We start from the raw sequence: 25,042 nt of genomic DNA on the forward strand, positions 1-25,042 counted from the left end.
TGCAGACATATCAAAGTTAATGAATAATTATGCCATGTTTACACTGCTAACAATTTATTTGCATATATAATAATTTGTAAACAGCTTGTACTCTTCGATCATCTCCAACTATCTACCAGCTCTGGTTTTATGATTGTTTCTAAATAAAACATTAACTACCTTGTAAGCCATCCAATGTCCCCACGGTCAGCAGAGCAGAAATATCTAAGGAACCCACCAGAGCACCTGCTTTCCTGGACACAGCAGACTAAGGTGGGAAAGCAATGCATGTGTGGCAGATCCAGTAACAAAATCGAAAGTCAGAAAACAATCAGAAATTAACGAGATTTATTTTTTTAAAGATTCTATTTATTCATTCATGCTACACATAGAGGCAGAGACACAGGCAGAAGGAGTGCTTCTCTCCATGCCAGAAGCCCAGCACAGGACTCGATCCCGGGACTCCAGGATCGCATCCTGGGCCAAAGGCAGGCACCAAACCGCCGAGCCACCCAGGGATCCCCTTAACGGGATTTATTAAAGGGTGGCTGAGGATACTTCAGTCAGTGTGGGAAAATTCAGTATTTCGAGAAGGCTTGGCCTATGCATCATCTTAACCTCAGCCTGCCGGCAATCTGGCATCTCTCCGGCTGAGAACCACTCCTTAGCCGCGGGATTCCCAGAGCGCCTTGCGCGGCTCAGGCGGGAAAGCAACTGGAGGTCACAGGACTGGTGTCGTGCCTCCGCGGTGACCGTTGAGGGAAGGCGCCTGCGCGTCATGCTAAGCGCAGAGCGCATGCTGTGAGGTGCAGGTTTTCAGGTCGCTGGCGCTGGCCCTCAGACGTTACGTAATGTATACGTTTCTTTGTTTTCTCTCATATTTGTTTTTGTTTTTTGCTTTTTTAATCTCTTTTTCTATCAACTCTAGACTACTTTTAAGTTTCTAAGGGTTTTAAGGGTGGAACATACAGGGAGAAATGTTATTTTTATTTCTTATTTTTCACGGGAGGCTCTTCAGAAGAAGTTAACTCTGGCGTCTAGTCCAGGCTCTGTCAGGATCGCTTCAAACGTGCCGTCTCCCAGTTGAATTTTCTGATTAAGAAAAGTTAAACTGGGCACCAAAAAAAAAAAAAAGGAAACTTACATGAAAAGATCAGTTATAATTGGGACATCACAATCGGTCAAAATCTGGGATATTTTCTGTTCCCGTTTTTGGTGGTTCCACAGAGCAGGATAATATGTTATTGTATCTGGAGCCTGCTAAAGTTCAGTGAAGGAGTGTTACCTCGTTCAGTCATTTTGAAACAGCAAATTTATAACAAAAATTTTAAGATCATTTTTAAGAATTTGGCATGGGCAGTTTTCATTGCCTAATACCAACCTAACTGTAGCAATGTAGTCAGTGCTTGAATACTGTAATTTATTAATTAATATGAAATTACTCACATAAAATTTATTTTTATTTATTTATGTGAAGTTCTTTTGATCTTACATGTAGTAAACTAGAATATTAGGGTTGAAAATAAGATCTGAAGTTAAAGCTCATATTTGTGTCACAAGGTTGAATTAAAGAAAAGACTTTATCGGAAGATGGCCACTGCACAATTGCAGAGAACTTCCATGGTATGATTTCTTATACTTTTAATATGTTGGGTTTTTAAAAAAGATTTTATTTATTAATGAGAGGCACAGAGAGAGAGAAAGAGAGAGGGAGAGACATAGGCAGAGGGAGGAGAAGCAGGCTCCATGCAGGGAGCCTGATGTGGGACTCCATCCGGAACTCTGGGATCATGCCCTGAGCCGAAGGCAGATGTTCAACCACTGAGCCACCCCATATTTTTAATATGTAATTTTATTGTTTCTGAAGTCTCAACTTTTTATGTTCTGAAGCTAGAGTCAGCTGTTTGAGGATTTAATGAGATCAGGAAACTCCATATTTTAAGAAAGGAAGATATTTACTAAACTACTTAGAGTCAGGGGAGAATTGTATTAAATATTTGATGATTCACATTAAATAACTGGCTCATATTCAATTTACATTAGGTGTTAATGAATGCTTTTCTGGTGCTTTGATGAGATTATCATTTACAGCAGTCCATTCCTAGGAAATGAATGTCCATGCCTCACAAATATAAAATCCTCATTTTTGCATAGATATAGATACCTGGGTCAAACCTAGTCAGTAACTAATGAGAAAAGCAGTGTTAGCTATCATGTATTATGCACTCACAGATAGTCAACCTGCAGGAGGATTTTTAACACAATTTTTTTTTCTTTTAAGATTTTACACATTCACTCATGAGAGACACACACAGAGAGAGGGGCAGAGACACAACAGAGGGAGAAGCAGGCTCCATGCAGGGAGCCTGATGTGGGATTCGATCCTGGGACTCCAGGATCATGCCCTGGGCCGAAAGCAGGCGCTAAACCGCTGAGCCACCCAGGGATCCCCTAACACAATTCTTTTTTTTTTTTTTTTAATTTTATTTATTTATGATAGTCATACAGAGAGAGAGAGAGAGAGGCAGAGACACAGGCAGAGGGAGAAGCAGGCTCCATGCAGCGGGAGCCCGACGTGGGATTCGATCCTGGGTCTCCAGGATCGCGCCCTGGGCCAAAGGCAGGCGCCAAACCGCTGCGCCACCCAGGGATCCCCCCTAACACAATTCTTAAGTACTTTTTGCATTTTACCTTTAGGCTGCAACCCTGGAATTACCCTGACTTTCTGGGGATTACTAACCATGATGGTTAGGAATTTTTCTTTTCTTTTTTTATGGTTAGGAATTCTTTGGGAAAGTATCATGCTTATGCAAAATTAGATCTACTTGAAGTTCAAGAAAGTGTTATTTTTAACAAATCTAAATAACATTTTAATTTTCCTTGAATTTAGAGTGCTTTGGTGTTTCCCAATAAGATATCAACAGAGCAGCAGTCTTTGGTGTTGGTGAAGAGGCTCCTAGCAGTTTCAGTATCCTGCATCACATATTTGAGAGGAATATTTCCAGAATGTGCTTATGGAACAAGATATCTAGATGGTAACACAATGTTTATGTTTTGTTTCTTTTGATTTTTTAAAAAACATTTTATATATTTAATCATGAAAGACACAGAGAGAGAGAGGCAGAGACACAGACCAAGGGAAAAGCAGGCTCCCTGCAAGGAGCCCGACATGGGATTTGATCCCAGGTCCCGGGATCATGTGATGGGCCAAAGGCAGACACTCAACCGCTGAGCCACCCAGGTGGCCCATCGATTTTTTAAATTTACTGTTTATTTTAAAACTTTCTTTAGAGGTGCCTGGGTGGCTCAGTTGGTTAAGTGTCTGACTATTGATTTCAGCTCAGGTCTCAATGTCAGGGTTGTGAATTCAAGCTCCATGTGGGTTCTGTGCTAGGTTGAAGCCTATTTATTTTTTTATTTTTTTATTTTTTTGAAGCCTATTTAAAAACCAAAAAAAATTTTTTTAATTAAAAAAAAATGAAAAAATATAAATAAAAATAAATAAATAATTAATTAAAAAACCACTCTCTTTAAGCATTCTTTTTTAAAGATTTTATTTATTTATTCATGGAAGACATGAGAGGCAGAGGGAGAAGCAGGCTCCCTGCAAGGAGCCTGATGTGGGACTGGATCCCGTGTCTCCAGGATCACACCCTGGCTGAAGGCATCCATTGCTAAACCACTGAATCACCAGGCTGCCCATCTTTAAACATATTTTTATTTTGGCTTGCTTTAAAACTGATTTTTTTTCTTGGAGATTTTTTAAAATACTATTGAATACTATTGAATAGTTAGTATTGAAAATACTAACTATTGAGATATAATACACTTGACAATTCATACATTTAAAGTACACAGTTGAATGATTTTTAGTGTGTTCAAATTGGTGTACAGCTATTCCCACAGTCAATTTTAGAACATTTCATCACCATAAGGAAACTCCACACCCACTAAGTCACTCTCCATTTCCCCACCTCCCCAGTCCTAGGCATCCACCAATCTGTTCTCTGTCTCTATGGATTTGCCTATTCTGGACGTTTTATGTAAATGAAATCATGCAATATGTGGTCCTTTGTGACCAGCTTCTCTCATTTAAAATGTTTTTCAGATTTATCCATATGGTAACATGAGTTAGTACTTCATTCTCTTTTATTGCTGAATAACATTCCTTTATATAGATTACCACTTTCATTTATCCATCAGTTGATTTGTTTCAGTTGTTTCTACTTTTTGGCTATTACATATTTTTTTCTTTTTTTTTTTTAAGATTTTATTTGTTCATTCATGAGAGACACAGAGGCAGAGACATAGGCAGAGGGAGAAGCAGGCACCCTGCAGGGAGCCCAATGTGTGACTCGATCCCAGGACCCCGGGATCACAACCTGAGCCAAAGGCAAATGCTCAATCATTGAGCCACCCAGGTGCCCCCTGTTACATATGTTTTTCTTAATTTTTTTTTATTTGAGAGAAAGCACCCATGAGTAGGGGGTAGGGGCAGAGGGAGAGGGAGAGAATCTTAGGCAGACTCTGTGCTGAGCGTGGAGTTCAGTAGGGCTCAGTCTCACAACCCTGAGATCATGATCTGATCCAAAATCAAGAGTTGGATAGCTGAACCCACTGAGCCACCCAGGTGCCCCATATTTTCTTAGGCTGTTATAAATAATGCCACATTCATGTACAAATTTTTGTGTGGACTAAAAGGTTTTTTAAAGTGTAATCAAGGGGCACCTTGGTTTCAGTTCATGTCTGATCTCAGGGTCATGAGACAGCTCAGAGTGGGGGCTCCATGATCAGAGTTGGCTTGAGTCTCTCTCTCTCCCTTTCCCAGTGCTCCTCCCCACAGTGTTCTCTGTCTCTTACAGAGATAAATAAACCTTTTTTTAAAGTATATTTAAGGGATGCCTGGGTGGCTCAGTGGTTGGGCGTCTGCCTTTGGCTCAGGGTGTGATCCCAGTCCGGGGATCAAGTCCCACAGCGGGCACCCTGTGAGGAGCCTGCTTCTCCCTCTGCCTGTGTCTCTGCCTCTCTGTGTATCTCTCATGAATAAATAAATAAATAATCTTTTAAAAATATATATATAAATAAAGTATATTTAATACCTTTGGAAGCATTTGATCATAAAATTTTCCCTCAACTTCTCAAGTTTATTTTGCCTGACATTACTCTTTTTTTAAAATTTTTATTTATTTATTTATTTATTTATTTATTTTTTGCCTGACATTACTCTTAAAATGACAAACTAGGTAAAAACATTCTGGTGTTTTTGTTTTTTTTAGTTTTTAAAGATTTTCTTTGTTTATTCATGAGAGACACAGAGAGAGAGGCAGAGACATAGGCAGAGGGAGAAGCAGGCTCCATGCAGAGAGCCCGATGTTGGACTCGATCCTGGGACTCTGGGATCACGCCCTGAGCCAAAGGCAAATGCTGAACCACTGAGCCTCCCAGGCATCCCAGCATTCTGTTGTTTATAGCTTTATACAGTGGTAGTATATGTTCTTGTGCTATTTTAAGGAAGTAAAAATAATACAGCCTACTTATACTACAGTAATAATTCATTACCCAGCATATAGTATGTACCTAATTTTGTGCACTAACTATATGCTGGGCAATATGTTAAGCACTATGTTATGCATTATATCTTGTTAATTCATATTACAGGCCTGTGAGTTAGATATTATCCCTATTTTTCAGATAAGGAATCTGAGACAGAAATCTCAGTCCTTTCCATTGTATTATTGCTTTCTTGCAGGTTTCTATCTCTGATAGTGAGTTCTCTTCTTGGCCTCTTACAAGTGTTTAATTGGAATAAAGGCTCATGCAATACTCTGAGACTCTTGGATGATGATGGTGTAAAAGCATTATATCTAACTTTAAGTATTCTGTAACTTTTCAAAATTAAAATTTGTACCCATCAACATTTGTTTTAATCATTATGATGCCATTTTATAATAAGAATTAAAAGATTATTTGTTTTTATAAAACCTTTCTTCTTTTAAATTATAGTAATATGGGATCCCTGGGTGGCTCAGTGGTTCGGTGCCTGCCTTTGGCCCAGGGTGTGATCCTGGGGTCCTGGGATCGAGTCCAAAACACAGGATCCAAAACACGGAGTCTGTTTTTCCCTTTGCCTGTGTCTCTGCCTCTCTCTCTCTGTCTCTCTCAGGAATAAATAAAATTGTTAACAAAAAAATAAATAAATAAATTATAGTAATACTTATCATCTGGAAGTTCATTGCCATTTAATAATATATCTCTAATACAGAGCTGAAGAAAATAATCTTCACTTAAATTTCTAGTTGTCTACTTATCTTAAGCAATTCTATGTTGATATCATTTTGGTGTTTAGATCTTTGTGTCAAAATTCTGAGAGAAGATAAAAACTGTCCAGGATCTACACAGTTAGTGAAATGGTAAGTAAAAGAATACCTAGTGATATAAAATTATCTTTTTCTTAAATCACATTTTTTTTGTACCTTGGATACCTTTCATTGCATAACCCAATTTTAGTAATTCCCCCCTTTAACACTAGATACTATTTTTGCAGGTCTTTGGATTTTTGCATTAATAATTTCCTTTATGTTCTATATGAACAGAATTCATTTTCCTAATAATGTTCCCCACGAGTAGCTGTCAGATATTTTACCTTCTATCCCCAGCTATCCTCCATCAACATTTTATATTTCTGCTATTATTTGTTTTGTTTTATTATTTTAAGCTGATTGATAAGAAGGGAGCTTTGGGGATCCTGGCTTGCTCAATCAGTAACACATGTGACTCTTGATCTCAGAGTTATAAGTTTGAGCCCCACATTGGGTGTAGAGATTACTTAAAAAAATCTTTAAAACAAGGAATTTTAATAGATAATTCTATATTATTTAGTATTGAGATAATACAGAGACTATTTAATTCTCTCCTGGAAATGCATTCAGTCTAAAAATGAATCCTTCATTATTTTTTAGGATGCTAGGATGCTATGATGCTTTACAAAAAAAATATGTAAGTCAACATCTCCTTATCTTTTTTCCTACAGTTTGTACTCTACAAATGTAACAGCAATTCACAAAGTAAAACATTAATGTAACTTGAGCATAGGCCAGTTTAAATTACTCAAAAGTTTGAACATTTGGACATTTTAAAGACTAATATTCAACTCACTTAAAGCCAATAGAATTAATACTTAACAAATTTTGCCAAGCCAGTTTTGTTAACACTTGTTTTAGTAACACATATTAACTTACAAAAACTTAGTGAATTAATAAAAAAAAGTATTTATTTATTTAGGTAAAGGTTTATTTATTTATTTATTCAGAGAGAGCGAGAGAGAGGCAGAGACACAGGCATAGGGAAAAGCAGGCTCCATGCAGGAAGCCTGACGTGGGACTCAATCCGGGATCTCCAGGATCACACCCCGGGCTTCAGGAGGCGCTAAACCGCTGCGCCACCGGGGCTGCCCAATAAAAAGTCTTTAAAAATAGTTCATTTATTAGTTTCATATGCCTTCTACAATTTTGTTTAGACTAATAATTTAATACATTATTTCTTTGTGAGAGTTCAAAAATAAACTTCCATGTGGCCTGGGTTAAATTGTTACAAATTCTGAATAAGTGAAATTTCAATTAGTAAGGGTTTATTGTAGACTATAAGCCTTTTTATTTACTTATGTTTATATTAGCGTATATAAGGAAGTCAAGCTCTAAACAAAATTGTAAAAAAGATAAAATTTTATCCTTGGTCACTGACCTCCTTTATTAAGTACATCAAATATTTAAGACTCGTTAAATACTGAGTGCCTGCTATATACTAGACCTATATATTCTAGGTAGGAGCTGGGCGAACTAATAGTGGTCGACAAAACAGAGGAGTCTCTTCTATAGTGGGAAAGCGGTCAATAAAACAAGTAAATCTGATAATTTCCAATTGTGTTAAATGCCAATAAAATATTGAGAGAAAGTGTGTCGCAGGTGGAGAGGTGGGGTAACTTTAGATAGGATAGACAGAAGAGCTTCTCTGAGTAGGTGACATTTAAGCTGAGACTTGATTGAGAAGAAACCAGCCAGGTATTGACTTTGGGAGAGAATATTCCTAGCAGAACAGCAAATACAGAAAGTTGACAAGTTTAGAGTTAAAGGAACAAGAAGAACGCCAGTGTAAATGTGAATGGAATGCAGTGAGCAGTGGGGGAGGGTGAGTGGCCTAGAGGAGCCTGGGGAGATAAACAGGGCCAGAGCATTCAGGACTCTGATAGGTAGGGAGTCGGAATTCTATTTTAAGTGAATAAAAGGTAGGGAGTTGGAATTCTATTTTAAGTGCAAATAAAAGCCATTTGAAGGTTTTAAGTAGAAATATAACATCATATGATTTAGATTTTAAGTTAAAAATCACTCTGGCTTTTAAAAATCACTGGAGCTTTTAAGACAATACTGTGGAAGGAGAATAAGATTGGAATCAAGGAGAATGGTGTTTAATCTATTAATACAGTACTGGTGAAAAATCACTGAGGCTTAGACAAGGATGGCAGAGAAGGAAAGAAATGAAAAGATTCAGGATATATTTGGCAGTAGAACTGATTGGACTTGTTGATGGATTGGTTGTAGAGTGTAAGGAAAAGATCCAAATCAAGGATGACTCTTAGATTTTTAGCAGATTACTTGAGCGGATAATTTTTTGATTGTCTGTTCCTATGGTCTCCAAAGCCTCTTCCCTTTATTAAATGAGCAGAGTCCTGATCTCCACTTTACTCTTTTCAAAATCAGTTCTTACTTTGGTAAGGTTTAATGTGATATTTCACAGTATATATTTTCCTTGTAACTAGCAGAAATACTTATATTTGCTTAAGCCAATGACATGAATGTCAAACTGTAGTTAAGTCAACTAGAAATAGATATTTGGGAGATTAAAGAAGGATATCCAAAGTAATGCTTTATATACATCATATTTCCTGCAAGATTATTTCTTATTAGGAATAAATGTTGAAATAAGACAAAGAATTCTTATAATCCATCATGAAAAAATATTTTATAGAGTAAAAGTAAGATTTTTGTTCTTTGTTATATTTCAGCTAAGGATGGTTGTTCTAGCTGTAAGTATTTTTAAATTGTATGTTCTTTCTAAAAGACTGTCAAATTTGACCTTGCTTATTTAAATAACACTAAAACCAATAATTAGATTATGTGACTATTCAAACAGATTATTGAGTGGAAAAAAAGTAACAAAATATTTTGGGGGGTCATTTGTATTTTGTTTTGCTGAATCTATTTAATAGTTTATTTTATTTTATTTTTTTTATTTAATAGTTTAAACATCCAATTTAGTTCTCCTTGAATACTTAGCCTTATATAACCCAATTATAAATTATTTTTAAATAGGTGTACACCAATCCAGAAGACCCTCAGGTAGGTGTGCTTAAATTAGTAAGGAAACATAATATCTCTAATAACTAAAAATAACATAAAATTATAATAATATATTATGCTTTTTTTCCTTTATCTTATGCTTTTAATTGTATTCACTTTCACATGTATTTTCACATTTGAACCTCATAAAGACTTTTCTGAGGTAAGACAAGGCTTGTATTGTTACCTTTAAACAGATTAATATATTTACTACCAGAGAGATTGTGTGACTGATCCTGGACCAAAACCCATTAGAAATAACCTAAATCTCCTGACTTCTGCTTCTGTATAATATTCTTACAGAATTATGAAGCCGGTTGAGTTTGACAAAAATAAAATACTTATTCTTTGAATATTCATCCCAATCCAGTCACATCTGCCTGTTTAGCTGACAATTAAAGAAGGAATTCAAGAAGTGACACAGAAAACCAAATAACAAGAAACAAAAGGGGAAAACCTTTTGAGCACCTACTATTATTAGACTCTCTTTTTTGAGGCTTTATGTGCATTATCTCATTTATTTATCATAACCTTCATAAGGTAACTACCATTATCATCTCCACTTTATAGATAAGGAAACTAGATAGAAGGTTTCTTGCCGAAGTTCACAGTGGCAGAACCAGAATTTGGACCTAAGAAGGCTAGTCCATGATCTTAGTGCTTAACTATTCTACTACTTAACCATTATAACTATACTTACAGTTTTTCATTCAGTCATGGAGAAGCATTTTTTTTTTAAGAGAGCTGATCCCCATTCCTGTGTGAGCACTGAAATGTAAAGAAAGCCATAAAAAAAGCTTCAAGAGGGCTGGCAAAATGTCTTCTCTTTGATACTCATGCTTACAGTTAACACTTAAAATATGTCCATGGATGGGACGCCTAGGTGGCTCAGCAGTTAAGCCTTTGGCTCAGGTGGTGATCCTGGAGCCCCGGGATTAAGCCCTGAGATCTAGCACTCAGATCAGTCTCTGGATCGAGCCCCACATCGGGCTCCTTGCATGGAGCCTCCTTCTCCCTCTGCCTGTGTCTCTGCCTCTCTCTTTCTCTCTCTCTCTGTGTCTTTCATGAATAAATAAAATCTTACAAAAAATATATATATATATATACATGTCCATGGTGACAAAAAAAATATCATGGGCAAAGACTGTGAATTAGTTGATTGTTCAGAAGCTCAGTAATTGTTTAGAAAATACTCATTTAGTTTCAGATGTTTTATATAGTTGAACATTTGTTTTTCAAAGAGCAACCTTGTTGATTCACTAATATTTTTTTTTAATTTTTATTTATTTATGATAGGCACACAGTGAGAGAGAGAGGCAGAGACATAGGCAGAGGGAGAAGCAGGCTCCATGCACCGGGAGCCCGACGTGGGATTCGATCCTGGGTCTCCAGGATCGCGCCCTGGGCCAAAGGCAGGCGCTAAACCGCTGCGCCACCCAGGGATCCCTCACTAATATTTTTTGATTGTTTGGTGTTCCAGGCACTTTATTAAGGGCTCTGTATATTTATCCTATTTGTTAAATATTCACAACCACCAATAAGATAGGTACTATTTTCAGGCGGCCCGGGTGGCTCAGCGGTTTAGCGCTGAGCCTTTATCCCAGGGCGTGACCCTGGAGACCCTGGATCAAGTCCCACGTTGGGCTCCCTGCATGGAGCCTGCCTCTCCCTCTGCCTCTCTCTCTGTCTCCTCTCTGTGTATTCTCATGAATAAATAATAAAATTAAAGAAAAAAAAGATAGGTACTATTTTCAACCCCTTTTATTAGCTGGGGAAACTAAAATCTAGCAGGCTTAAATAACTTGCATCTGGTTACATATAGCTTGGATTTAAGCCCTGTGCTTAAGCCATTCTGCTAAAGTAAGAGATAATGCTGCCCCTCTTAACTGCTTACTAAGCAGTTCCTTCCCTCTGGTATATATGATACACATTGCAGTCAGTGGGAGAATAAATATATTTCCAAAACTGAAGCCCCAAAACTCAAACCATGGGAATTTACAATTAGGACTTGAAGGATTCAATGGACCAATAAGGATTAATATGGCAGAAAAAATTATTAAATCAACATTAGGAGGCATACAAAAGGTGTTTTTAGCTACTTGGCTGCAGGTACTGTATATCAGATACGTAACTGTAATGTTTTCTATTAAAGACAATTTCAGAATGTTACCAATTTAAATTCAAGTACACTAGTAATGGACCAGTCATGGACTTCATAAGGTATTGTTTTATCATTTTATTTTTGCACTACAGATTACCACTTATTCATATTAAAACTATATTCCTAAACTTGCGGATTAATTCTGAAACTTTTAAACATCACCATTGAGGTGTGGCCGTACAAAATATCCTTTGAGTGGCTGCAAACCCAGATTACGTGGCTAATTATATATTATTTTAATTGTGAAACAGAGCCAAAGAATAGGAAAGCTATTGTATGCTTGAGTGATTAGAAATGTAATTAAAGTCCATCACTCATTTCCTTTAAAGATCTTATATAAAATGCATATTAATTTAAATAAAATTATTAGCTTATAATATTATTAGAGATATTAAATTTTAGTAATAGTGACATTAAAACTCATTTTATGGTAACTTTCAACTTAAAAACTTAATGATATAATAGGAATAAAAATCTCAAATAGTAAAATGGGTATGTATGTTATTAGAAGCCATGAGTGTCATAAAAGAAATTAATGTGTGATTCTCTTCTAGTAAAAACCAAAGCAATGAATCTAGTATGTCGTCTGCTGACACCAAGAAAGCAAGTATTCTCCTCATTCGCAAGATTTATATTCTAATGCAAAATCTGGGACCTTTACCTAATGATGTTTGTTTGACCATGAAACTTTTTTACTATGATGAAGGTACTTTTTGTAATACATCTATACCTATATGTTTTATTATTGAAACAATTGGTTACCATCCCAAATGATTTTAAGCACCTCAGTTGTATTTTTTGATATAAAATTTTCACTTAATGTCAGTATTTGAGAAAGACTTGAAAAAATAGACTTTCAGACATACACAAACTTTTCCAGTGATGTGAACATATCCATGTGAGGTACAACCTCACTCATAATTAAAGAAATGAAACAGCAGCCTGGGTGGCTCAGCGGTTTAGCGCCGCCTTCAGCCCAGGGCCTGATCCTGGAGACCCAGGATGGAGTCCCACATCAGGCTCCCTGCATGGGGCCTGCTTCTCCCTCTGTCTGTGTCTCTACCTCTCTGTCTGTCTCTCATGAATAAATAAATAACTAAATAAAATCTTAAAAAAAAAAGAAACTTAAAAAAAAAATGAAACAGTTGAGATGCTACTTTTCACTTACCAGAGCAGTAAAACTTGCAAACCAATTATTGGCAAGGGTGTGGGGTAAAGCAGGCACTTTTATAAATCTTGAGGGAATGTGTATAAGCGCAACATTTTTAGAGAACAGTTTATCAGTATCAAAATTTTCTTTTTCTTTTTCTTTTTTTTAATTTTTATTTATTTATGATAGTCAAACACACAGAGAGAGAGAGGCAGAGACATAGGCAGAGGGAGAAGCAGGTCCCATGCACCGGGAGCCTGACGTGGGATTCGATCCCGGGTCTCCAGGATTGCGCCCTGGGCCAAAGGCAGGTGCCAAACCGCTGCGCCACCCAGGGATCCCAGTATCAAAATTTTAAATGCACATTCTCGTTAGTCCAGAAATTTTATAGCTAGAAAAGTATCTTGGGAGTATACTTAACACGAACACAGAAGGTTATAGGTTTATAAGGAAACTATGCAAGCTGTTAAAAAGGATGTACTGATAATTTATCCAAGGAATATTAAAAATAAATTTTAAAAAATGTTAAAAACAGCCAAGTAGGTAGGGCATCTGGGTGGCTCAGTTGGTTAAGCCTTCAACTCTTGATTTTGGCTCAAGAGTCATGGTCTCAGGGTCCTGAGATGGAGCCCCACTTTGGGCTCCACACTCAGCACCAACCTGCTTGTCCCTCTCCCTCTGCTCCCTGCTCCCAGCATGCACGCAGGCACATGTTCTCTCTCTCAAATAAATAAAATAAATAAGTAAAATCTTTTTTTAAAAAATCAGCTAGGTATAAAACAGTATCATCTTATTTGTGTTTTGTCATATGAAATATATATATTTACATGTGTAATATCTTCTAGAAGAACATAAATCAATAACAACTAACATTTATTGAATACTTACAATGTTCCAGTTCTGGTCTGAGTATTTTGCAACTTTAATTTGTCTAATACCCACAATGACCCAATGGAGTAGATATTATTATAAGTACTATTATTTCTCACAGATGAGAAAACCAAATCAAGGATGATATATAATTTATTCAAGGTCCTATAGCCAGTCAAGTGAAGGAAAAAAAGGTTGCCTTTTTTTTTTAAAGATTTTATTTATTCCTGAGAGACACAAGAGAGAGAGGCAGAGACACAGGCAGAGGGAGAAGCAGGCTCCATGCAGGGAGCCCGATGTGGGACTCAATCCCAGGTCTCCAGGATCAGGCCCTGGGCTGAAGGCTGCGCTAAACCGCTGAGCCACCCGGGCTGCCCAAAGGTTGCTTTCTATACTATTTGAAATGTCTTCAATCTGTATATATTATTATTATTATATTACTATGTTCTCTTCAATTTCATGCCTCAGTATTTATGTACAGTTTATACTTATTTTTTCCAGTTACACCCCCAGATTACCAGCCTCCAGGTTTTAAGGATGGTGATTGTGAAGGAGTGATATTTGAAGGGGAGCCTATGTACTTAAATGTGGGAGAAGTCCCAACACCTTTTCACACCTTCAAAGTAAAAGTGACTACTGAGAAAGAACGAATGGAAAATATTGATTCAGCTATATTATCACCAAAACAATTAAAAACACCACTTCAAAAAATTCTCATGGACAAAGATGATGTAGCAGATGAACAGGAGCATTATATAAGTGTCAGTACATTTTAACAAGTTATAAAGTATAAATAACAAATGTTTACCCAATTCTAAGGACTAATAGTTCTCATTAATATTTACATAAATACTGAATTATAATCATAAACTCAAGGTTGGTAGGGACCTTAAAGTATAGGCTTTTCATTTTAAGACTTTTTTTTTTAAAGATTTATTTATTTATGATAGACATAGAGACAGAGAGAGGCAGAGACACAGGAGGAGGGAGAAGCAGGCCCATGCCGGGAGCCTGACGTGGGACTCGATCCCGGGACTCCAGGATCGCACTCTGGGCCAAAGGCAGACGCTAAACCGCTGAGCCACCCAGGGATCCCCCCATTTTAAGACTTTTTACGTTGGTGCAAACATTATTCTCAGAAATTTAAAAGCACAACTATTTTAGGTGAAGTAGGGAATGGTCCTGGAGGCTGGGCCACTCACCACCTCAACTACCCCTCATAGTGGACTCTGAGGATAAATCCTTTGGTCTGGAGCATAATTTGAAAACCATTGAACTAAAAAAAAAAAAAAAAAAAAAAAAAAAAGAAAACCATTGAACTATTCCAATCCCCCAACTAATGTTGGAATCCTTTCTACCATACGCCTACTAGGTGCTCATTTAAACCTTTACTTAAACTTCCTGGGGCCTGCAAAGCAGCCTGGAAGCTCCTGGAAGGCAGGAAAAGTGTCTTGCATCTTTGTAATCCTCCTGTGCCTAACACTTAGGTGTACCATGTGCATTTTCAGTATTGGTTGAATGGATAGACGAATAGAAATATAAAAAAGACTTGTTTTATTTGTTGCCTCACTCCCAGGAAATCTTTCACATTAACATGATTATTTTTTATCTAATCTTTGTTGTTGTCTTGTTATTTTATCCTAAATTACAACCTCAGTATTTATGTACAGAGACTGACTTTTTTTTTTTTTTCAGAGACTGACTTCTGATTTAGGTTCTGCCACATCCTTACAAATAGAAAATTCAGTTTTCAACCAATTAAGTCAAAGAAATAGTATTCTCAAAACCTAAATCCCAGTGATTGATTGTAAACAAGTATGACTGGGATTTATGTAGCATTCTTTAAAATATTTAAAGCACTTTGACATATGTCACAAAGAGAAAAATAATTATAAAGTAGACATTAAACTTGTTTCTATTTCTGCCATGTCGTGACTGAACTTACTCTTCACTAACTCCCTGAAGAGGGTTGGGGCACTTTTTATTCAGAGTGTTTGCTAACATCTTTATAAAAATTCAGAGATAATAGAAGCATTAGTTGTGTGAACATGTCTAGTTCAGTGCCCTCAAAAAGTAAGAACTAAGGGTTCTTAGAACCATTATATATTTTTGAGAAAATTGTATATTTGTCCTTAAAGCATCCCTGCAAAGTAAAGTAGTAGTTTATACTTTGGATAAATGTGATACCTTGTCATAGTAATTATAGGACTTTATTTCTAGCAAAGTGTAAGTTAGTTGTAGCGTTATGTTTAACCTTCACATAAAACACATTTGTTCATAAATAATTCTACCCAGTTGTTTTAATTTCTTTCTGAAATGTGTCCATTTTTTTCCCTCATGTAATTATGTTGATTACATGGATTGTAATCCTGTAATCATTACAGGATGATTTTGACGTTGAAACTAAAATGGAAGAGCAGAAAAAAAACCTTGGATCTTCTGAACTTGGAGGTAAGAAGTTAATGAAAATGTAGATTAATTCACTTCCAGTTCAGTTCTATACCATTTTAACTCTTTTTTTTTCCTTTAAACAGAACCAAGTTTAGTTTGTGAGGAAGATGAAATTATGAGGTCTAAAGAAAGTCTAGATCTTTCAATTTCTCATTCTCAGGTATAAATTTGATAATTGATCTCACTTTTAACTTTTTTTCTGAAAAAACTATTCTTATTTAGTTATTTTTCAGCTTTTCTTATTTAGTCAACGTCTTTTAGAAAAATATTAGGTCTTTTTTTTTTTTTAATATTAGGTCTTAAGAATGCTTTTTAACAAAATTTGAGAAGTATATGTTGAAAAGTTTTGAGTCGATATTATTGTGGGTTTGTTTAGTAATAAACCTAAATACTGTTCATAAAATTTCATAATTTCAGAGCTAGATAGGATCTTCAGCAATTAGACCATCACCTTTTGTATTTACAAATGGAGAATATAATACGTTTTTGTTGCCTGGAGCAGACATGATTAATTTTTTTCCCATAGATAGTAAAATCTTGATGAAACATTTAAATAAAAAGAACTTGAAAATAATGGGACTGATTATTGTCCACCTTCCTCTGTACATCCCATTTCTCCAGTGGGAATAAGCTAAAGTTCTTATCTTCTGGGGTCACCTGGGTGGTTGAGCATCTGTCTTTGGCTCAAGGCATGATCCCGGGGTCGTGGGATCAAGTCCCACATCAGGCTCCCCCTCTGCCTATGTCTCTGTCTGTCTCTGTCTCTCATGAATAAATAAAATCTTAAAAAAAAAAGTTCTGATTTTCTGAAAGAGTGGTCTAGTGCCTGGTGATCATTTGGGAATTTTTCAGTTCAGTGAATTATCAGTTGCATACAGTGTCAGTTTCACTCCTTTAGCTTTGCACTTTTTGTGACAGAACTATTCACAATTAATGGTTTTCATTAATATAACAAGATCCTAGATTTTATGTTATTGAATTTTGGAGCCTCATTATTATGTTATGGAAAGTTTTGATTATGTTATATGATTTTGTATTATTATTTTCTAGGTTGAACAGTTAGTCAGTAAAACATCTGAACTTGATGTATCTGAAAGCAAAACAAGAAGTGGAAAAATTTTTCAGAATAAAATGGTAAGTGTATCTTTAGATTTTTTTTTTTCTTTAGATTTTTTTTTCCATTCTAACCTTATAATTTTTTCCCACATATGAGTTTATTTCGGTTCTTAATCCTTCCTTTATTGGAGCAATATTTAGTAAGCACCTGTTATGTGTCAGATACTTTACTAGGTGCTGGAGATAGAACATGAGTAACACATTATTGCTGCTCTTAGCTAAAAGTTTAGTAATTGGAGGTCAACAAGCAGTGATACAGGGCTATGATAAGAGTTTGAACAGGCTACATGGAACAAAGAAAAGAATGGTTAGTTTTATTGAAGGTACATAAAAGAGAATTCAGGAACAACTTTGAGAAATGACACTATCATCCAGACTCCCAAGGAGATTTCCTAGAATTCCAAAATAATCTCATGTTCTATCCTGTAAATAGTTTGTCTTGTTAGTAAGACATTAAAAATGGGTGTTTTGTATATATTTTGCATAAAATAAATCTCATGTTTTTAAGCAAAAGACCCCCTGCTTTGTTTTAGTTTTCTATTTTTTCTAAACGGAAATTTGTATTTTATTTTAGACCTTTAAGTCACTCAAAGGTTCAGAGGTAAAGAAAAACCATTCTGTAAAATATTACATCTAAATTTAGGAAACAAATAGCATACTCTAACAGTGGCATTTCTTCCCAACTCCTCATTCAGTGACATCATGTTGGTAGCTTGAATTTGGACATGATGAGAATATTCACAGCATGGAAATCAGCAAATGCCTCAATTCAGCATTTGTTACTCCTAGAGAACTAGTTGTTAAACATTTACCAGCACAGTTGATTATAGTGCTAATTTTAGGCGCCCCTTTTTCCACATTCTTTTTTTAAAATTTTTATTATTTTTAGTAATCTCTATCCCCAATGTGGGGCTCAAACGCGTGACCCCAAGATCAAGAATCACATGCTCTTCCAAATGAGCCAGCCAGGCATCCCTTTTTCCACATTCTCAGTTGGAAGTTAGAACTGTCAGAAGGCAGTATTCAAACAAGTATGCTGATGAAAGCGAGATAAAAGAATTTCAAAAATTAGTACAACTAGCAGAAAAATGGTCTTCTAGGCAGCTTCTACTTAGGAGGAGTATCCTTTACTAGGATATAGGGAGAAAAGAATTTTTTTTTTAAAGATTTTATTTGTTTATTCATGATAGACATAGAAAGAGAGGCAGAGACACAGGCAGAGGGAGAAGCAGGCTCCATGCAGGGAGCCCGACGCAGGGACTCAATCCTGGGACTCTAGGATCATGCCCTGGGCCAAAGGCAGGCGCCAAACCGCTGAGCTACCCAGGGATCCCCCCTTTTTTTTAAAGATTTTATTTATTTATTCTAAAAGCAAGAATTTTTTTTAATTTTTTTTATTTATTTATGATAGTCACAGAGAGAGAGAGGCAGAGAACAGGCAGAGGGAGAAGCAGGCTCCATGCACCGGGAGCCCGATGTGGGACTCGATCCCGGGTCTCCAGGATCGCACCCTGGGCCAAAGGCAGGCGCTAAACCGCTGTGCCACCCAGGGATCCCCCAAAAAGCAAGAATTTGAAAAAGTTACTAGGCAAGATTTTCTTGTAATACATTAAGATACTTTGGGTACATAAATTCATTTCTGAAGTTGCCCGTGTTTTTGGATATGAACTCTTTGCCAAAATACTACTGATTTTGATACTCATGACTGAATTATTGTTAGGAAAGGGCAAGAAATGATAATATTTAATAGTATATATACACTAAGAAAGTTATCATTGAAAACTACATTTTCAACATCAGAAAATGAGTATCTCCTTTTAGAGAATAGTAATACGAAAGCTAATAGTTTGTTATCATCCAGTCATCACTTTAAAAACTGCATAGAGGGGATCCCTGGGTGGCTCAGTGGTTTAGCACCTGCCTTTGGCCCAGGGCGTGATGCTGGAGTCCGGGGATCGAGTCCCACGTCGGGCTCCTGGCATGAAGCCTGCTTCTCCCTCTGCCTGTGTCTCTGCCTCTCTATCTCTCCATGTCTCTCATGAATAAATAAATAAAATCTTAAAAAAAAAAAGAAAGAAAATCTTTAAAAAAATAAATAAATAAAAGGGATCCCTGGGTGGCGCAGCGGTTTAGTGCCTGCCTTTGGCCCAGGGCGCGATCCTGGAGACCTGGGATCGAGTCCCACGTCGGGCTTCCTGCATGGAGCCTGCTTCTCCCTCTGTCTGTGTCTCTGCCTCTCTGTCTCTCTCTCTGTGTGACTATCATGAATAAATAAAATCTTAAAAAAAAAAAGAAAATGCTATAAAAAAATAAAAATAAAAAAATAAAATAAAAACTGCATAGATAGCATTATTTACAATAGCCAAAAGGTAGAAAAACCTAAATATCCATTAACAGACAAATGGAGAGATCCCTGGGTGGCGCAGCGGTTTGGCGCCTGCCTTTGGCCCAGGGCGCGATCCTGGAGACCCGGGATCGAATCCCACATCAGGCTCCCGGTGCATGGAGCCTGCTTCTCCCTCCGCCTGTGTCTCTGCCTCTCTCTCTCTCTCTCTGTGACTATCATAAATAAATAAAAAAATTAAAAAAAACAAAAAACAACAACAAAAAAAAAACAGACAAATGGAGAAACAAAATGTGATATATCCATACAATGGAATATTATTCAGCTATAAAAAGAAACGAAGTACCAATGTATGTTTCAATCTGGATGAACCTTGAAAATATGCTAAATGAAAGAAACCAATCACAGAAGTCCACGTATGATATGATTCTACTCATTGAAAGTTCAGGTATTTCTATAGAGGAAAGGTCTTAGAGCTAAGTAGAAGAAGGGGAGAATAGGGAAGTGATATCTATATTCTATATTTAAAGAACCCAGGTATCCTATCTTAGTAGGAAAGTTATACAAGGTATAATTTTAAAAAGAAGAGAAGGAAGAAGGAACAAATCAACCACAGGTTTCTTTTGGAATGATAAAATTGACTACAATTTTGGAATGATAAAATTGACTAAAATTGTCTAAAATTGACTACAATGATGGTTGCACAACTCTGAATATACTTAAAATTATTGAATTGTACAGTTTTAAAGAAATGAGTTGTATGGCATCTGAATTATATCTCAGAGAAGCTTTTTTTAAAAACCTGCATGTAGTTGCCTATAGTTAAAAAATCAAGTGGCTATTGTTCTTTGAGAAATAACCAATTAGTAATTATTCCATCTTTGTGGAGGCTAATGGAAATCAACCAGTAAAATCTTCTAAAGAAAATCGGAAGAGAAATCAACTCGAATATGGGAAAACAGTAAGTCTTATGATAATATATAGGTTGAATAAAATGACAAGTATCAGACTATCATTATTGTAGATTAAATTTTATTTCTGTTTATTTATTTTTAATTTATTTTTCTTAGAGAGGGAGAGTGGGGAAGAGGGACAGAAGCAAAGGGAGAGAGAGACGATCTTAAGCATGCTCCACACCCAGTCATAACCCTGAGATCATGATCTGAGTGGAAATCAAGAGTCAGATGCTTAACCAACAAAGCCACCTAGGTGCTTCTAAATTAAATTATAAATGACAAATAAGATAAAATCCCTGTATATTACTTCAGAGTACTGTTATCCAAATCTTATTTGTATATAATTGATTCTAAAAAATAAGGTGATTTTAAAATAAAGATATGCTATGTTTATTAATTTTTTCCATGTAAATATTTACTGCTTTCATCAATGATTTGAAGTAGCTGGAGGAATTTATAAAATAAATAAAAATCAGTATGTCTGGAAAAATATGAATAGAATGAGAAAATGAGTATAAGAATATTTAGGCATGGGCAGCCCGGGTGGCTCAGTGGTTTAGCGCTGCCTTTGGCCCAGGGCGTCATCCTGGGGACCGGGGGTCGAGTCCCGCGTCGGGCTCCCTGCATGGAACCTGCTTCTCCCTCTGCCTGTGTCTCTGCCTCTCTCTCTCTCTCCGTGTCTCTCATGAATAAATAAGTAAAATCTTTTTAAAAAAGAATATTTAGGCCATTTTATATGTAGAGCTAAAATTGGGCCACAGATTTGATCTGAGCTTCCTAGAGAACAAAAGTGAAATAAAAATAAGTTACCAAATCAACTTGTTCCCTTAAAATATAGCATCTCCTCTCAGTACCTTAGGAGAAAGAAAAATTTTCCTGACCTAAATTTTTTAACAGTTGTTTGGTATTTGGGACCTTATTTTACCAAATGAGATCATGTATTTGTCATTTCTGAGATAAATATTTATATTTTTCAACTAGAATTTTTTGGTATTATTAGACTAAAATTTAGACAACTGAATATCTAAGATTGCCTTTAAAAAAATCAAACGTTGAAGGGGTAATCTCAAAAATATACTTAATAGTATTTTCAATTCACATATCTTAAGAGAATGAAATAACCTGGTACTTCATTAATATAGTGTCTAACTTTTCCCAATGTATTAAGCTTTGATTTTTTTTCAAAATCATTTCATTTTTTGGGATACCTGGGTGGCTTAGCGGTAAGCATCTGCCTTCAGCCCAGGGTGTGATCCTGGAGATCCAGGATCGAGTCCCACATCGGGCTCCCTGCATGGAGCCTGCTTCTCCCTCTGTCTGTGTCTCTGCCTCTCTCTCTGTGTGTCTCTCATGAATAAATAAAATCTTTTAAAAAAATTATTTCATTTGTATCGTTAGTGAGTTTTTTCAGAAAAATCAAAGTTGAGTAACTCAGGGAATACTTTTAGGAATTTTCTTAATTTGTCCTCCCATACATTTAAAAGTGTGCATTGAATGCTAATATCTATCAGGCACTGCTAAGTACCAGGGATATAAGAAGAAAACAATTTAAATTTTAACATGGTGCAACGGTAGAGTGTTTCTCTATATGCAGCTCATTTTTTTTAAGAATTTATTTATTCATGAGACAGAGAGGCAGAGACATAGGAAGAGGGAGGAGAAGCAGGCTCCATGCAGAGAGCCCAATGTGGAACTCAATCCCAGGACTCTGGGATCATGCCTTGAGCCAAAGGCAGACACTCAACCACTGAGCCACCCAGGGATCCCTGTAGCTCATTTTTAAATCTTTTTTTCCCCTCTTATTCCTCCAAAATATTTTACTATTTTAGGACATAATGTTAGATTTATGTTTGTGACTTCTCCAACAACACTAATGAAGACCTTGTATACTTTACAAGTATATAACTTTCAGCAGCCATCAAATTATATCTGTAATAAAATTTACCCTACTTTTTAAAGAACTCTTGTAGCCTATCTTAGTAGGAAATAGTTATGCTGCATATAATTTTAAAAGGAAAAGGAAGGAATAAATGAACAAAAACATACCTCGGAGACGTGAAAATAATCTAAAAGTAAAGACATGTAAATTGGGAAGTATCCTTAATAGTTGTTTTCTTTTGACAGGTCCTTTATCACTTTGATTCTTCTAGTCAAGAGTCAGTGCCCAAAAGAAGAAAGTTTAGTGAACCAAAGGAACATATATAAAAATTATTTTTTTCTTCTGTATGTTTTTGAAGTTCTCAACATTTAAACTAAAGGACACGGTATTACTATTTTAACGTGTATTTGACCTACCTGTGAAGATTTATATGTAGTCTTAAGCAGTTAGTACACTAAAATGAATTTTTAGCTGAGTTTCATATTGTGATTCTTAATCTTATCTGAGACAATGTAAGAGACCTTTTGAATAAAACCAAAAGTAAATGTCATAATAATTGATTTTGCTCATTATCTACTCACTATTGATCTATCTTCCATTTTGGTGGATACTTCCTTTAAATATAAACTTCTAAGGCCCTCTAGAGCCAATTTAAAAACAAATAATGTTTATTTTATCATTAAAATTTGATAGGAATTTACTTTTTACTTATGTTAAAAGTGTAACACTTAACTGTCCCTTGGTCATTAAAACAATGTTCTTCAGTACTTTGATAGAGTGTATTAACATGGTAATATATAACATACCATTAAAAATTGGTTATTTGGGGATCCCAGCGGTTTGGTGCCTGCCTTTGGCCCAGGGCGCGATCCTGGAGTCCCGGGATCAAGTCCCACATCGGGCTCCCTGCATGGAGCCTGCTTCTCCCTCCTCCTGTGTCTCTGCCTCTCTCTCTCTCTGTCTATGATAAATAAATAAATCTTTAAAAAAAATAAATAAAAATTGGTTATTTATCTTTTATAACTTTTTTTTACTTCAAGACAAAATGACTGATTTTTAAGGTCTGGCATTTTGCAGCATAAATAAAATATTGTTCAACATCTAGACTCTCATGGCTTCGAATTTTTAATTAACAGAAAATGTTTAGGTACTAATTTTGAGATCATTTTGGTAGATGATACTTTGCAACAGTTGAGCACACTTCCCAGAACCTTTGAGCGGCAAGTGTGAAAGATATTGTGCTTTTAGTGAGAAACCTGGGACCTGGTTTCAACTTTGAACATTTCCTTTGCCTTAAAAGAGGAAGAATTAAAGCTTGGTCTGTTTGCTTCTAGCAGTTTCAGCAGCCATATTATAAAACATTGATTATCCATAGGTTTGCCAGTAACAAACGCTAATAAAGAAGGTTGGTGTGTATGCGATGTAGGAATATACCTATCCTGTTTAATGTAAGTCAAATAAACGTCCACAAAATGACTCAGAACAGGTTTATCTGGAACAGAAAGTTAAGGACAAGCTAATTGTCGAAAACAACCGATTTTAAAATGTTTATTCATTCTTAGCTTTTTTGGATTTTTTTAGCACATCTCACCAGATTGTCCTAGAATACATCTACAGTTAACACACCTGCTACAGAGATTGACCAACAAATCCTTTGTAGATCGGCAGCTTGAGCTAGCTCAGTGAACGCTTTGATTGGCTGGTTTAATGGGGTTGTGGAGCACAGCTCCCTTTCCGCTCTCCTACCAAGGTTACTTCATTGGATTGACCAGCTGTCAGGTTGACCCAAACCTGCCTCCTTTTGGTGGTGTTTGTCGGGATCGCAACACAATAGCCTGGGGAGAGCCTCCCCTTGTAAGTTCCGATTGGCTGATCTCAACCTTGGCGGTTTCTGATTGGCCCAGTGAAGAAACACCAAGGTAGGTTGCCTAGCGATCCTGAGATCGCTGATGTGTTATTCCTTCTCTGCATCGAAGGATCAGGAAGTTTGTGCTCTCTGCGTGGCTGAGAAGTTTTTTACCTACTAGGCCGAGGGGGGGGGGGAGGGGGGAGGGACGTGGGGGAACCAGGTGTCCCCCCCTAAAATAGAGCGCAAGCCGCTACCTGTGTCCGGCCGTAACCCAGGAGTAACGTCAGGTAAGCCACGGAAGGTACATATTTCCTAATGTACAAAAAAAGCCTACAGATTTTTTTTTTCGTGGGGAGAGGGAGGTTCTCAGTTTTTGGTCTTTTTTTTTTCAAATAGGATTTTTAACTAGTAAATGTCCAGGGGTATTTTTTCCTCAAAATTCCGCGCCCCCCCCCCTTTTCATTAAAGTTTCTTGGATTGGGTTAGGAAGTAAACCCTGTTCGCAGTGCCAGATAGTGCCCTTAAGCATTTGTTTCATGGTTTTGTTTTGTTTTGTTTTGTTTTTCTCCTTCACTCTTTTTCCCGCCTCCCACCAATATTTGAAATACAGCCTTGTACAGAGAATCTTTTTTGTGAGTCACCTCATTTGTATTTCTATTTTAAAATGTTCACATGCATTTCTGAGTATTCGTTTTAATCAGTATATATTTATTGAGCAGTTACAACGTTAAAGACATTGTGCTAGTTGCTATGGAGACTATAAAAACCCAAGAAGACAGTATCCCTGCCCTCAAGAAGTTTACAGTTGAGAGACAGCCATACCAAAAGAAAGACTATAATAAATACTTTAAAGGATGTAAGTATTAATAAAGTTCTGTGAAAGTACAGCTGAGAG

At 36.4% G+C, this 25,042-nt stretch overlaps 2 protein-coding genes across 4 annotated transcripts in view; both read left to right on the forward strand.

Annotated features, from left to right (window-relative positions):
• The first annotated feature begins 1,569 nt into the window (after positions 1-1,569).
• On the forward strand, positions 1,570-22,624 carry HORMAD1 (HORMA domain containing 1). Of its 2 annotated transcripts, XM_041757217.1 has the most exons (14): positions 1,570-1,602; positions 2,870-3,014; positions 6,326-6,389; positions 6,939-6,975; positions 9,038-9,058; positions 9,345-9,371; positions 11,524-11,591; positions 12,087-12,238; positions 14,054-14,313; positions 15,937-16,003; positions 16,087-16,163; positions 17,054-17,137; positions 20,353-20,424; positions 22,544-22,624. In XM_041757217.1, exons 1-14 carry the CDS (start codon positions 1,570-1,572, stop codon positions 22,622-22,624), a joined length of 1,188 nt encoding a protein of 395 aa, XP_041613151.1. The 2 variants fall into 2 exon arrangements, with proteins under 2 accessions (XP_041613151.1, XP_041613152.1); XM_041757218.1 differs by lacking the exon at positions 9,038-9,058.
• A 1,634-nt stretch (positions 22,625-24,258) lies between these two features.
• The window catches only part of GOLPH3L (golgi phosphoprotein 3 like), a 38,824-nt gene continuing 38,040 nt past the window's right edge, over positions 24,259-25,042 (forward strand). The window contains exon 1 of one of the 2 annotated variants that reach the window (XM_041756588.1): positions 24,259-24,434. The gene's annotated coding sequence lies outside the window, so the exon portion shown is untranslated. The remainder of the gene's footprint in view (positions 24,435-25,042) is intronic. The other variant, XM_041756587.1, reaches the window with a different exon arrangement.

Source organism: Vulpes lagopus, chromosome 5 (assembly GCF_018345385.1).
Source record: "Vulpes lagopus strain Blue_001 chromosome 5, ASM1834538v1, whole genome shotgun sequence".
Taxonomy (NCBI): domain Eukaryota; kingdom Metazoa; phylum Chordata; class Mammalia; order Carnivora; family Canidae; genus Vulpes; species Vulpes lagopus.